This window comes from Narcine bancroftii, chromosome 3, assembly GCF_036971445.1.
Source record: "Narcine bancroftii isolate sNarBan1 chromosome 3, sNarBan1.hap1, whole genome shotgun sequence".
Classification (NCBI taxonomy): Eukaryota; Metazoa; Chordata; class Chondrichthyes; order Torpediniformes; family Narcinidae; genus Narcine; species Narcine bancroftii.
Genome location: NC_091471.1, coordinates 342605795 through 342621054, shown reverse-complemented (window position 1 = coordinate 342621054; position 15260 = coordinate 342605795). Strand labels below are relative to the sequence as shown.

Here is a 15260-nt window from a genome sequence, read left to right as displayed (position 1 = left end):
GCTTTCCAAAATTAGTGAAAGGTGCAATATAAATGCAAGTCTTTCATTCTTCCATTTTTATATCTGGTTGGTATAAACTGTACAAGTGTAACTCCATATTCAGGTGTGGGGTCCGGGAGAATTAATAGCCTGTTGAATGCTATCTAATCAATGACCAATTATTGATGTCTTAATCTTTTGCTTGGAGATGCAAAAGCATCCAAATTTTCTAATACGGAGTTGTGAGGGTAAGTAATGATTAGCTATTACTGTGTCGAAATGCATCCAGATGGTTAATTCAAAGCTGTGCCACAATCAATATAGTGGAAATTGTGAATGTTGTTCCTCTTGCCCACAGGGCTTTATGGGAAGGATTCAGGCACCAGTCATGGCTATCACAGTGGAGGACCAGACCTGCACAACTTCATCTCTTCAGGATTTGTGACACTAGGGCGAGGACATCTCAAGGGTACAGTAGAAACTGCTTCTTTGCAAAAACCATTTCATGATTATAATCTGCAGTCCAAAAGCCCCCACGATGCAATGCTTGTGTGCCCATTAGAAGGGAAGGGAATTTTAGTGTAGTCTTTGGGACAACCAAAATGATCACCTGAATACCTACTCAATATAAGCCTAATGCAGCTCATTGTGTTGTGATTATAGAGCATGGGGTTTATTCGTAATAATACTTGGCTTTGGGTCAGCAAGCCCATCCATAAGGAAAAGTGTTTTGCAGTAGTGTAGTATTGTGTGGTAATGTTGTCTGTATTAAAGCTGATCTGTTGATGCTAAAATATTGTAAATGCTATGTTACACTGTGAGGCAATAAATATATTTGTTAATCAAATTTATAAGAGAAAGGTACAAGGACTTTCAAGTTGGAACTCTGATATCAGGAATGGATGTCAATCCAGGACAGGCACTTGTATGATTTTAGATGTACTTGTATGTCTCCTTGTTGTGGACCACGGCTGTTTAAAAACAGAAGGAAAGAAATCTTAAAGGGAAATTTCATGCATACTTAATAGTGCACCTCAACACCATCCTGTTCAGGCACTGGAAATTTTAATTCTGCTTTAGGTTTCTCCCTGAAATGTAATTGTCTGCACAATTGATGTTGCAACTGTTGAATGCATTTTTTTAAAAACTGTCTGGTAACTTCATTTCCACTAGTCAATATACTGGCCCTGTCTGCCTTTGCCACTGTTCATGTCCACTTGCACAGCATTCCATCCCCTGTATCTACCTACCCTAATGATCCCCAACACATTCTGCTATCCCTAAATGTACCTGATTTAGTGGTTCACAACGCAGTTGATAATCCGTTTATATTTACTCCCCTTGTACTGTCTGTACTATGCTATAGTAACCCTGGATATATTTTCCCAGAATTGATGGGGTCACATAAATGTCAAAATCTACACTGAACCCAAACCATCAGGAAATTAATTAGCACTTGGAATTGTTTTTGTTCCAAATTAGATCGTGGCTATTCCAAGTGTCTCACTTATCATCTGCTAGTTCACAATTATATAAATAAAATGTCTTCTAGATATTTATATCCAAATAGCTCCTTATGCAAATTATCCAAAGTTCAATCAGCATTTAAATGTGGTGTGCTTACTAAGGTAAAAAGTTCAATGCACTGTGGTCTTTACATTTATTGAGTCCTTGTAGACTATTATCATGTCAAATATTCTGTGCTTGGTTACCATCAGTGAATCTTCCTCCTGCCCTTTGGGACACCATTTTACAGATGACATTGCTGTGTGATGAATCCAGGTTTCCCAAGAGTATTTATGAGCTGTTTAAATGTCTATTCGAGTGTTGTGATTTGCTTGATTAATTGTGGACATAGTGAATGGACAATCAATTAAAGGCAGAAGCCCAAGTTTCCATTTTACTTCTGCCCTTTGCACCATTAATCTTTCACCCTTATCAGACCTAACACAACTTTAGTTTTCTCTGCCAAACACTGAACACCACAGCATAAAGATTTTGAAAGTAAATGTTTCTGAGTTACTCACCACCATTATAAATTTGGAAGTTGCCAAGGCAAATGCGCAATTTGAAAAAAGACTTCAAACAGATAGCGAGCAGACAAAAAAAAAATTGCTGGAGAAACTCAGCAGATCAGCCAACATTCATGGGTAGAAATCATCAGTTAATGTTTTTATTCGAACTTCTTTATCAGGGTTTTAAATCAAAATGTTTACTGACCATTTCTTCTCATGGATACTGTTTGATCTGCTGAGTTCCTCCAGTAATTCTTCGTTTGATCAAGATTCCAGCATCTGAGGCCTTTGTGTTTCAAAATGATATAGTTTGCTGCAATGTCACATTCATTTACTTGCACACTAATGCTCATTAGTCCTTAATGGGCAGGGAACAGTGGGTATAAAGTACTTATATATTCACAATACATTTTTTTCAGTTCCAATAAAAAAAATTTTGGCAGCTGTCTAACATTACTGTGAAGAAGCAGAAGCTATGTCATTATCAACACAATGGAGCATGGAAGCCCAATTGGAAAATGCCATTCTGTATTCTACATTTTCCAATGCAAAAGCATCAGTTTGTGCAGAAACATTTAAAGTGCATGTTGGGGAACATGCAGTAATATAGATGACACTGGCCAAAATGGGTCAATCCTTTTTTTTGGTGAAAACACTCATCAAAATTTATATCTGTTTCTGTGTTGCTACCATATCAAAATTGTATAATTTATATCTCTCTCAACTGGCACCAAATCAAAATTGTGTTATTTATACCGATACTGGTGCCAGAATTTGGCAGGTTTGACGATTTTCATACAGATATTCTCACTAATTCCTCATTGTAAATGTTTTTTTCCACTGTTACACAATGCAGTATCTGTTTGAAAGTTCTTGTAACAGCTATAGTAAAGGCGTCTGTTTATAATGCTCATCTATTAGTAAGAGCAGCCATAAATCAGAAGATTTCAAATGCTTACTAGACACCATGGGTCAATAAACTGTTCGGTGTAGGTGCTTTCAGTAAGTTAATTCATTCACAACCGTCTTCAGGTCACGAGGACGTGAAGAGCGATTGACAAGTAAGGCGCTCCAGCCATTTCTCAAATCTTTCCAATTTTACTGACCGAAATACAAACATCAAAATTTTAAGGCAATCAAATGAGACCTTTTTTTCCCCACATTTTCCATCTCTAAAATGGGATTCTGGAAAGAGAGACAAAAAAAAAGAAATAGTTTTTTTAAAAAGTAAAGATTAAAAATAGATCCTGTTTAATGTTGTACAGTATTACAAACTCCAAAGAAGAAAGTTTTGGAAAGACCACATGAACTGATCTCATTAATGATACAATAGAATTATCTATTAACCATGGATTGACAATTCCATATCAAAGTGAATACTTCCTTGAGCATGCATATGTTGAACATATTTTTTTTAAAAAATCAAGGTTGAGAATGGACAGGGATGAAGAGAAGCTACAAATCTAAAAATTATTTGGTTATTTATCAATTTAGGATTAAATCACTAATAATAAGTTGCTTTATTATGATTAAATAACACTATAGATTATTAACTTTACCCAAGAGAAGTAAATAGAGAGGTCACTAGCTATCACGAAAATGACGTTATTTAGGGCACTACCAATGACTTCAATGTTCCCACAAAAGCCAATGAGCTCATAATCTGAAAACCATCCAAGGACGGAGTCACGAAGAGAGCCGGCATGGAAACACTCTTTAGACAACCCGATCCATGCCAACAATTGAACACTCATCTTTATAGTAATCCTTCCCTCACCCATTTTATCCTTCCTAGCCTGTGTGCAATGAGGAGTGAAAATATTGGTTCATTTGGGAGCATTGAAGTTAGTGGCAGTATCTTATTAAAGCTAGTTTTAAAAACTCACTAATAAGACATTTGAATCCTTGCTAAGTCGCACAAAAATCAACATAACTGTTCTGATCATGTTCTAGAGTCCAACAAACACCTGGCTTTAAGGTGTGTATGGATAGTAGTCACGTACCCAGGATACTTGCAAGCATCTCCTATTGATGGAACTGCACTTTGGCAAAGGATCAGAAGGGAAGAAGAGCTGTAATTAAATTGTGTGGATATTTCAATCTGAAAAGTATACTGTTCATGGGTACTGACAAATTCTTACCCTTCATCTCCACCCTGATCAAACTTCATCACTTTGCTTGCTCAGCCGGACTTTCCATAACTCCGCCTGTTTGGATTATATTATTGATTGCATGAGCAATCCAACTGTCATAATTTCCCTCATGATACAGATGGAATAAGCTCATCGATCACTTCCAATTTTCAAATAAATAAGACCGAAAAGCCACAAATGTCAATTAGCATTAGAATAATTGTTAAGGAATGAGTAGTAAATTATTTAATCAATGGCTAGAACAAATTGATTAAAAATATTTCAGTTACATGATGGTCATTCAGCATCACCTAAATTGATTACAAACTCATGGTGGAGAGCAATGTCAGTACTTAATTCAGATGCTCCAGAAACCTCAAGCAAGTTTTGGTATAATTGCATCTTTTGGTTTCTAGCAATTTTGTTTGCAATCATGGCTGATTTTCTGTTAAAAGATTATTGTTTCCTTTGTTGAGTCATTTGCATTTTCCTCAAGATCCCTTTTCAATTGCCTTTCAACCCACTCCTATGCAAAAAAAAATCAAGTTAGGAATCTCTGGATTTAATGAACAGTGGACTGTCATAAATCTATGCCCAAATATCACTTAATATTAGTGTAACTGATTCCTTGAGTTTGATTTAATTACAATGGTTATTTTGTTTTCTGACTTGGTCAGGGTGTTGTATACTTTCGTGCATCCAGAACACTTTATCATCTCCTTACATCATCATTCACTCAGTCTGAAGGAACATTCAGATTGCCTTTCTTTGCATGCATCCCAAAAGGCCCCATGTTGCACAATATGCTCTAAAACTGCAATTCAGCTTCTCCATTCATTGTTCACAACATTCCACTCAGATGCAAAAATATAGGACATCTTTGTCCCACATCTCTAGGACTTCTGTTTTGACTTCTATCTCTGTGAGGAATGCTTCACTCATTCATTGTTCACAACATTCCACTCAGATGCAAAAATATAGGACATCTTTGTCCCACATCTCTAGGACTTCTGTTTTGACTTCTATCTCTGTGAGGAATGCTTCACTCGGTAAACATGAATGGTTACATAGAATTACTACTTACTTTTCCCCCACTAACCAGTCAGAAGACAGGTTTTGGTATAATGTGCGCATAAGGCATCCTTAGTTGATCTTCTTTGCATAACTATGGCAGCATATTTAGGAGTAGGTTTGAGCAAACCACCAAGTAGTATTTTCTTTAATTGGAATGGAAGATTTCTAGAATTTAAATAATAGTTCAGGGAAAAGTTGTATAGCTAACCCATGGTTCTAACGTGGCCTGAATTAAAGACAAATTGAATGATCCTTTCAGTAGTCAAAATGCTTACAAAGGCTTCATAGTTACAGGAAATAGAAAACAGCTACTAATTTTCACAGGTGAAAGTAGATACAGGAAGTGTTGTCTCCGGATTGTCAGATAATGAATATTTTTAAACCTAGCTTGTCGTAAATTTCATTGAATTCACAGGCATTCTTCCATTAATTGCAGAAACCTATTATTCCATTCATAAATAGTGTCATTATGCTGTCTTGTTACATAATTCTCACTTTTAATTAGTTGACATTAGCAATACAAACAAATATGCTGCCGACACTTCTCTTATCCTTGCATGGAGGTGTTGAAGGCTTGGGTCCTTATCCTTTCCCATTCAATAGTTTTCAGTTAATCATTAACAATGCTTGTAAAGGAATCTGGGATTTCACAAGAAGCTCAACACCACCTTGTGTTCAGTAGCTTGATGTAGGTACTTGAGGAGCTGTTTAATGCAGAGAGTATTTAACACAATATGTAAAGGCTCAAGCCTATTTTATCAATCTTGCAAATTAGCTTTCACATTTTTGTCACAACATATTATTGCTTTTAAGACTTCTTTCTCATATTCCAGAAATTCCAGTGTGGCTGTAACCATATCTATAAGATTCTAGGGAGGTCCATGGATTAACCAGCAGTTTTATCAAATCTGACCTCATCTAGCTTGGTCAGAAGTGGGCTTAAAATAAGCAAATCCTCACCCAAGCTCTGGAAAAGTTAGTGAGAGAGAGGGGGAGGGGGGGGGGGGGGGAAAGGCATTTCTGTTCCTCAGATGATGATCTTTTCTCTATTGATATATAGGTGTTGTTCAGCATGCCATTCAGCTCTTGTCTTCTCCGCCAAGGACACAGTCCTGCACATAAAAATTCTAATATGGATGAGCTACCTTTGTAAAATTTACAATTATATACTGATAGATTGTGGAGCGGGTCAAAAGAATTAAAGGTTTGTTGATCCAAACCAAGGCTTTTATTAACAAGTAGGTCGACCAGTTCAGAATGACCTGATCTGGCTCTGAGCAACCCTTTAAGACCTGCCAGTAGGCGTGGCTATGCTCTCAGCCAATCACAGCCATCCTACACTACCATCTGTGTATATATATTGGTGATAGAATCTGCATTATCACATGGATAAACCTAGAGAGAGGACTATATACCATGGAAATCAAGGTTTTGCCAATATAAATACAGGGTAAATATTTTGCTAGGGATCGTAAAAGCGATCAGGTTTGCAAGCTGTAACTAGTGGATCAATGTGATCAGTTCTATGGCTCCAGTTATTTACAATCAATATCAACAGTTTAACTGAGGGGCCCAAATATTATATTTTACTGCTGATATTAAAGCAGTCGGTGGGTGAGAACACGGCAGATGAAATAAAATGTCAAAAGAATACGAGGTCATCCACTTCATTGCATCTGACAGAAAACACAGATTTTTAAAAAATACAGATAAATTGGAAAAAGTTGACATTCAAAGGGACCTGGATGAACTCTTAAATGTCACTGAAATCTCACATCCAGAAGTAGCAATAATTGGGTAAATATCTTGCTTCTAATTGCAAGAACATATAACATATATAACAATTACAGCACGGAAACAGGCCATTAGGCCCTTCTAGTCCGCACCGAACCAAACACCCCTTTCTAGTCCCACCTCCCTGCACAATGCCCATAACCCTCCATCTCATCCATATACCTGTCCAACCTTTTCTTAAATAATACAATTGACTCCGCCGCCACTATTTCTCCCGGAAGATCATTCCACACGGCTACCACTCTCTGAGTAAAGAAGTTCCTCCTCATGTTACCTCTAAACCTCTGCCCCTTAATTCTTAACTCATGTCCTCTTGTTTTAATCTTTCCTCCTCTTAACGGAAATAGTCTATCCACATCCACTCTGTCTATCCCTTTCATAATCTTAAATACTTCTATCATATCCCCTCTCAACCTTCTACGCTCCAAAGAATAAAGACATGTGAGTATAGGATGTAAAATGTTTTACTATAATTATTTGGTGCCCAGTTGAGTCCACGCCAAAATTATTGTGTACTGTTGTAGTCATTTTACCTAATAAAGGATATAATTACCATAGAGACAGTCAGCAAAGAACCATTTGACTGGTTCCTTGGATGGTTCTCAAAGGAAGAGAAACTGAGTAGACTGGACTGTCATTGCAAGAGTTTAGAAGGGCAAGTGATCTCATTGAAACTTGTATTAATCTTATGGGCTACACATAGTGTTTGAAAGGAGGATGTCTAGCATGGACTTGTAAGAATAAGGGATAGACTACCTTGATCTTGGATGAAATAACTTGAAACTTTGGAATTATATACTCCAGTAGGTTGTAATGGCTACATCATTCATTCAAAAGAGAGATTGTTAAACATCTGGAAGTTAAAAGATGGGAAGATATGCCACAATCTTGATGCTTTCTGGAGCAGGCAGATGGCCTCATCTTGAAAATCATAGCTCAGTCATTGCACATCTGGAATTGGAGGGGTTTCAATGGAACCACTATTTAATGAATCTGGGTAGTGGGTCACAACATATTATGTAGGATTACAAACTCCAAAGAAGAAATTCTTACAAGTTTTGGAATGACCACATGAACTGATCTCATTAATGATACAAAAGAATTATCTATATTAACCATGGATTGACAATTCCATATCAAAGTGAATACTTCCTTGAGCAATTGTAAAACCACAGGTGCCTCCATCACCTGGTTACACAGTGATCTCCAGACCAATTATTCAAAGGATCTGCTTCACATTTCAGTTACTATTGCCCTACAGGCCATGTGAGATTCTGATATTTTGAAATATTTTCTGCATTGCTTTTCCATCCCTAGTATCTGCTGCTTTGTTGCAATATAGTTATGTGCTATTTTTTCCACACTTGTTCTCTAGTAAAACTATTATATAAGAGCTCCCTCTTAAAACATAATGCAGAGTCACAACAGCTCGAACACCAAACCGAGAACCAATCCAAATGATTGCTATTTCAAAAATATTTCAACTTCATCTCCTTCTTCTCCCTCCCTAAGTACAACCTTCTGCTTGTGGCTTGTGCGTAGACTGTCATTGCCCTCTCCTTCACCTTCACTGTTAAGAGGAACCATAGCTGCTGCCCCTTTTCCAACCCTGTGAAAAACTGCATCTGTTGGCATTAACCTTTCACTACCAACCTTTGAGCTATTTGGAAGTGTGGAAGTAATCTGGTATTTGTCATGTGGGAAACGTACGTTTCTGGCCATCTGCAGTCTTACTCACCTCGGAGGGCATGCTTTTTTTTAGGTATTTCAATCCATTCAGCAGGCTCAAGCTTCTTTCTCTATTATATATGTACCACTTTGATGTATTTTGTGAAGTGATTCCTTAAGACAGTAGAGTCAATAAATCCTTCAACCTAGGTGAGCCAGGGCCATTCCCTTATGAAGAGCCAATGCAGTGCAAATCAGAGTTAGGGCAAATTTCATACACCAAACTAAACATTCTGCTTGGGAACCAGTCACTTGCCTGTCTCCCTCGAGTGAATGGGGGGAGATGTGTGATAAACATCAATATATCTGAGAAACTTAAAGGGATACGTGACTAGAGTTATAGCTAACGTGAAGTGTGATGGTCATGTTTTGTAGCCAATCAGTACACACCAGCACATTGGTGGGATGATTCTTCAGAGAGGTCTCCCACTTCAACTTCATGTGAGGTAATGTTGTCCTCAAGGCCAAGCCATCACATCATTTGATCAATCGTGACAATTCCAGGCCATCCGCATAGATCAATAATGGAGTGGCCGCACTCAACAGTTCAGCTACAAGAACACAGTAGAGACTGCAGAAAAGCTCATTTCCTCATCTGCTAAAGTGCCTTTATATTTATAAGGCTGCTGGATGAGTGCTGTTCCCTTGACCAAGAAGCTAAGCACCATCCATCAGAGAACATCCTTGTGAATTGCTGGCTGTCGCCACTGCCGTGAATACTGTCTGCATTTTCCCAGGGGTTTAAAGAAGAGCTAGAGGAACGTATTTTTGAGGACACCAATACTTTCAAGTTACCTATCAAATGGTGCACTCCTGGCTTCAACCTTCATTATTGTCCCTTTCTTATCACTGGCTGAAAATGTTTGAAGCACTTGCTGAGACATCATCACAGCAAAGACACTGGAAAATCAAAGTGACCTTTGTAATTAAGTGCATCTCAGGGAAACCAGGGATGAGTATTTTTAATCACTGTATTGCTCATGTTGGTCACATTCAGAGAGCAAACTTTCCTTTCAAAAATACTGAACATTTTGACTTTTACATGTACTTACAAATCGGATCAGACTGTTTTTCTTTACGCACCTGCAGTCTCTTGAATCTTGATTATAAAGTCAAGCTGCAAAAAAAATGTATTGAACTTGAAAAACGTACGTCCTGAGAGATCAGGCTCTCGGACTCCAGCATGACCCAGGATGAGACGAAGGAGGTAATAAAAGTTAATGGGGTGGAATATCAATGCAGAATCTAGAATTAACCAACCCAACAGTGATATATGGTGGATCGGACGTTCAGCAGAACCGATCTGAACCAGTCTGATTGTTGCATTTGACTGTGGTTATTGCATTGAAGAGGAGGCAGGTGCGAGGGCCCGATTCATTGGCTTCAGGTTCATGACGAATTGTAGCATTCATTGAAGCTCTCAAAGGAAATCAGCTTTGGTAAAAGTTATATATTGACAGCACACTGCAGAATGTATTCCAATGGGGAAACAATCAATTGAATTCTAAGTGTGGCCACTCCATTCTGCTCAGCCCAGTGGTTGAAGTTGACCAGAAATATTTCTGACCGCATACGTGTCCATGGTTCCACGAGGTTATAATGGAGTTCAGAAATCCCAGTCAGAGAACAGGACGCAACATGTGTATCTCATGTTTCTTGTATATAAATCAATTGCGCTGCCAGGCATATAATGGTACAGGAGATATAATCTCCCGTGTTATCCTAATATGGTGCTTGCACAGTGTCCAAATTGCACAATGTCATATTTCACAGAAGGTATCATGGATGTTATGCGACGCATGACTGTACTTAGCACTGTGGAATTTTTTGAAATGAATGGGAGTTAGAATCATTAATTCCATATGCCACCTTAATGTTGAAATCCTGTTGCAAACTCTGCCATTATCTCTGGGTATACATATTCACTGGATATGGTTGTTTAGTGAACACTTCATTTATAAAAATGGCTTTATTGTAACTGTTCCACTGCCCTCTCCTCCCCCACCCACCCCCCCACCCCCCCAACTCACCAACTCCAAAACCGAGACCACGCTTTGGAATTGGCTTTGTTGATTTAACACCCTGAGTATGAATTCTCATTTGCACCTTCAAAAAGGAAATCATCATATTGACATTTACAAAATGATATTTCTGTTGCAAAATATCAAGCTACAGAATTAGGCTTGATGCAGAAAACCTTTCTTAAAAGGGCAGTGTTTCTGGAGGAGGGGATTAGTTTGCTACTATTTTCATTAAAGCATATGGTTATCACAGTTTTTCTGTGATTGAGATTGGTTTTTTTTTGTTAATACTAGTTTATGCCAATAGCAAACAATGAATCTTTTAAGTCAAGGCATTTATTTAATTTTCTCACTTCAAGACTTGGTTTGCTGCAGCAAAAGTGAAGGTACATATTTCAAGACTGAATTTAAAATGCAGGCCTGTGAATACCAATAATGTTTCACAATCTTTTTGATTAGGTTAATGGAAGGAGTGGAAAGGGCTTGTGAAATAAATAAGATGTTTAAAATAGGGAAACAAAATCACTTGAGCAATTCCACATAGCCATTGTATGAATTTCCAGTAAATATCATTTTCTTTCTTTTTCAATATTTTTATTAACATTGAAAATTCGCATAAAATACAGAGTACATCTAGATGCATATTAAAAGTGAAAAAGATACATTAAATCATATAATTTCTTCTAAGGTACTCTACATTTTCAATCAAACAAATTTACATTGTATTAATATCATTTAAAAGAAGATCTAAACCCACTACCAAGAAACTGTTGGGCCAAAAAAAAAGACAGAATTCTTATCAAAATGACAAATTACCTCATTAGTCAACATTTCTGCCTTCATAACAAATCAAAGGTCATAAAATTAATTCAAAAAGGGTCCCCACAGTGTTTGAAAATTTGAATTCAAATCAGAAATTGAGCGTCTAATCTCATCTAAATTTAAACTTGATACAATGTCACACAGCCATTGAGCATGTCATTCTCTCCAACAATACCAAATAAAGCAGTTAAGGATTAAGTTTAAAATTAAGTTTTTAAAAAGTGCAGAGAAAGTTTGAAATTCTTTGTTCCCGTATTTCTCAAGACTCTGACATGTCCAGAAAATATGAATTAATGAAGAATCTCCATTGTTGCATTTAGCACAACATGGAGATACATCCACATAAAAATTATATAGTTTGACTTTGGGCATGTGAGCCCTATGGACTTCTTTAAATTGTAGAAGGGAGTGGCCGGCACAAAAAGATGAGGTATTAACCAATTGGAAAATTGCATTCCAAGTTTCTTCAGAAATTAAAGGCTGTAGGTTCTGTTCACAGGCTTTTTTTTATTTTTCTCTGAGGGAGCCTCTCATCATTTTGCATGTGTCAGTCTGAACAGCTTGGTTTGCTTTTGATTTTTTCACCCTAACTGAGGGGAGAGTGAATTGTTTATTGACCTGTGTACCACAGGGATATGGATACGGTGAAACACTTGTTTGGTGTGCTATCCAGGTAAAATAACCTATACTTGAGAATTGGACATAGTACAACATCCAAGAAAAAAATCAGGATATAGTGTTACAAGGAAAAAGTGCATGATTTAGAGAAAAGTACTGTTAAAAAGAGTGAAACCATAATCTTTTTACCAATGAGAGGTCCATTTAAAAGTCTGATATCAGAAAAGAAAATTTCCTTGAAACTGGTTTGTGGTATGTATTTTCAGTGTGTCAGACGAAGAGAGAAGAGTGTGTGACTGTGTTGGGATTGATTGCCTTACTGTTAACTGCATCTGATATTCCCCACCCCAACCTCGTGAATATTAAAAGCTTACTGCTCCTCCAACAAGGCAAATCTTCACATAACAAAGGTTCTTTGGTAACCACAACTGTTTGTTTACCTAAAAAAAAAGACCAGTGGTGTATAATTATTGTTCCAGAGACCTCTGACAGCAAGAAATTTGCAGCAGTTAATGTCACACTGACAACTCTCACAACCTTTACAATAAGGCCTGACTGAGCATCCTGGATGTATTCTTTCCATATAGACGGATGATTGTTCCCTCTCTTCTAGGTAACAATGCAATTCCCAATATTATCAGGAAAGAATTAGTATCATAATATTAGAAATCTACCAGCATTTGAGTGTGCAGATTCCTCTTTCAATATTTAAAGCAATGGTTCTAACCTGACTGGCTAGACTCCAGAAGTTAATTAATAAGTGGCTGTTAAACTAATCCGTTGAGATAAACATTTGAAGCATTGGCATTTCTGAAGGTGGGAATTACTGCTGCTAATCTGCTGTTCAAGTGCACCGTGAATGGGCAACTATATTGCAGAGAGAATGAATATTACCTATTTTAATCTGCAGTTAACAACACAGACTATTCCAGGCATATAAAGTGTTTTACTTTTCTAAATTGAAGTTTATTCTTTTACATTAAATTCAATTTAAAAGATTTTCGTGCTTATAAACATTTACCGGTATTTCTCTGTAACACTATACTCTGCACTTTTGTCTTACTTTTGCATTACCAATTGACATAAATATCAGAATTTATTGTCATTAACATGACACAGAAGTTCTGCGGCTGCATCACAGCGCAAACATTTACAGAAACCACCTTCCAAAATAAATAAAAATAGTGCAAGAAAAATAAATAGACAAAGTATATTTGGTTTCTTGTTCAAGTAGGGGTTGACTTGCCTGTAAAGCTTTTCACTGTATTTGGTATACATAATAATAGAAAAACAATTAGAAGTAATTACAATCCAGTTGGATGTAGTATGATTGGGCACCAAAGCCTGGATGGGACTGCTAAAGGTTCCATATGGAACAGAATCTCCCAAATTTAAAAGGCATCTTGATTAACTCCAAATAATTTTGACACAGGAAGCCATTTTTCAATTTAGCCAATGCAGAGACTGAGAGTTGAACAGGAAATCCCAATATCAGGAAAGCAGTTTAAAAAAAAAACACTGCTGGAGGAACTCGATGGGTTAAGCAGCATTCGTGCAAGCAAAGGAACGGTCGATGTTTTGAGCCGAGACCCTGCATCAGGACCCAGCAGTTTTATTTTGATCCAGCTTCTGGAATTTGTAGTTTCTGTGTCCTTATCAAAGGAGTGCCCAGTGATATAACTATGCAAATTAGAAACCCTCACCATTTGGATGAACAGGATTACTAATATCAATGGAGACTACTGTAGACCAGAGGAAAAAATAAACGGAGTTCCTACTAGTTTTACAGCCGTGTCAACTTGGATACGGCCTTGACAGCAATCCAGATGCTGGGTGGGCCAAGTGGTAGGTCCACCAGAGTTACTTTCAGGCACCTTTCCACCTATATCCATGCATGTCCTCTTGCCTGTTAGACTGCACGTCCCTTCCTCTCCTTGCAATCTCCCACCTTTTTTATTCAGGTGCCTGCCTGCTTTTACTCATACCTTGAGGAGGGTTTAGGCCCAAAATGTTGGTTACCCTTTACTTCCAGTAGACCTGCTAAGTTTCTCCAGCACTTTCAATGGCTGTGTCTGCAGACTTTCCTGTTTAACTCCATTCAGTGGAATCTATTTGGTATACCCTGTTTAAATCGTACGCCAATGAAAGGACACGTGGTCTAGGAGCAGTTGCACATTAAGTTTGGCTTTGATTAACACTTGAAATCAGTTTATTTATTTATTCTTTCCAGAATGGGATTAAGGGCTCTGCCAACATGGTACATTTGCTTGTTAATTTGTTTTTGTGCTGTCTTACATGCTTATAGTCATTGCAGACCCTGTGGCCTCCAGCAAGCTACACTCACAACCTGCTCCCTCCCCTTGGGACATAATATTGGCATTCCCAAGCTTTGTTTTCTGCTGAGCTTAGGAGTGATTTCACTTTGAGATTCTCACACCACATTATCCGTTACACCACAGTAAAACTGGGTGCTGCAGGCACTAACTTGAAATATAGTTTAAAAACCCCTGTTATCTAGAATTCTGGCAACCGGCAGCCTCAAGCAACTCGCAAAATAAAATTGGAAAATGTTTGTTTTTTTTTAAAAAGGAAGTTTGCCAATCATACAATACATATATGTAAAATTGACTCATCTACCATTTCCCCATAGGTGGCGGATACCAGGGTTTTTCCTGTACTTGCATTTATATTGAATGATTCTTTACTTCATTGACTGCAAAGTGTTTGGGTTGGAATTTTGAAGTGTGGTCACAATTACAGGAAATACAACAGAGAGTCTGCACATATGAAACTTCCATAAACAGCAAAATGATTAAGGTAATTTTTAAATAATACACTGAGCAAGGGATAATTATTGGATGGGACTTCAGGGATGAGAAATTGTGCCATGTAATCTCTAATATACATCCGAGAGAGTGGGTCAACTGATGCACCTAAGTAGAGCATTCCCTTGGTACTACATTTGGCTCAATCTAGTCCTTCATGCCCAAGCCCCTGGAAAAAAAATAGATCATGACCAGTGGGATACAACTGATTCTTTATTCCACCAAATTGGCAGAAGACTTCATTCTGTAAGA

General features: G+C 37.6%; 1 protein-coding gene across 1 annotated transcript in view; it reads left to right on the top strand.

Annotated features, from left to right (window-relative positions):
• LOC138759309 (protein shisa-6-like) overlaps positions 1 to 15260 on the top strand; it is a 434403-nt gene that overhangs the window by 87302 nt on the left and 331841 nt on the right. The window contains exon 3 of the mRNA XM_069929517.1: positions 338 to 448. Within this exon, the coding sequence (XP_069785618.1) occupies positions 338 to 448 (111 nt within the window). The remainder of the gene's footprint in view (positions 1 to 337; positions 449 to 15260) is intronic.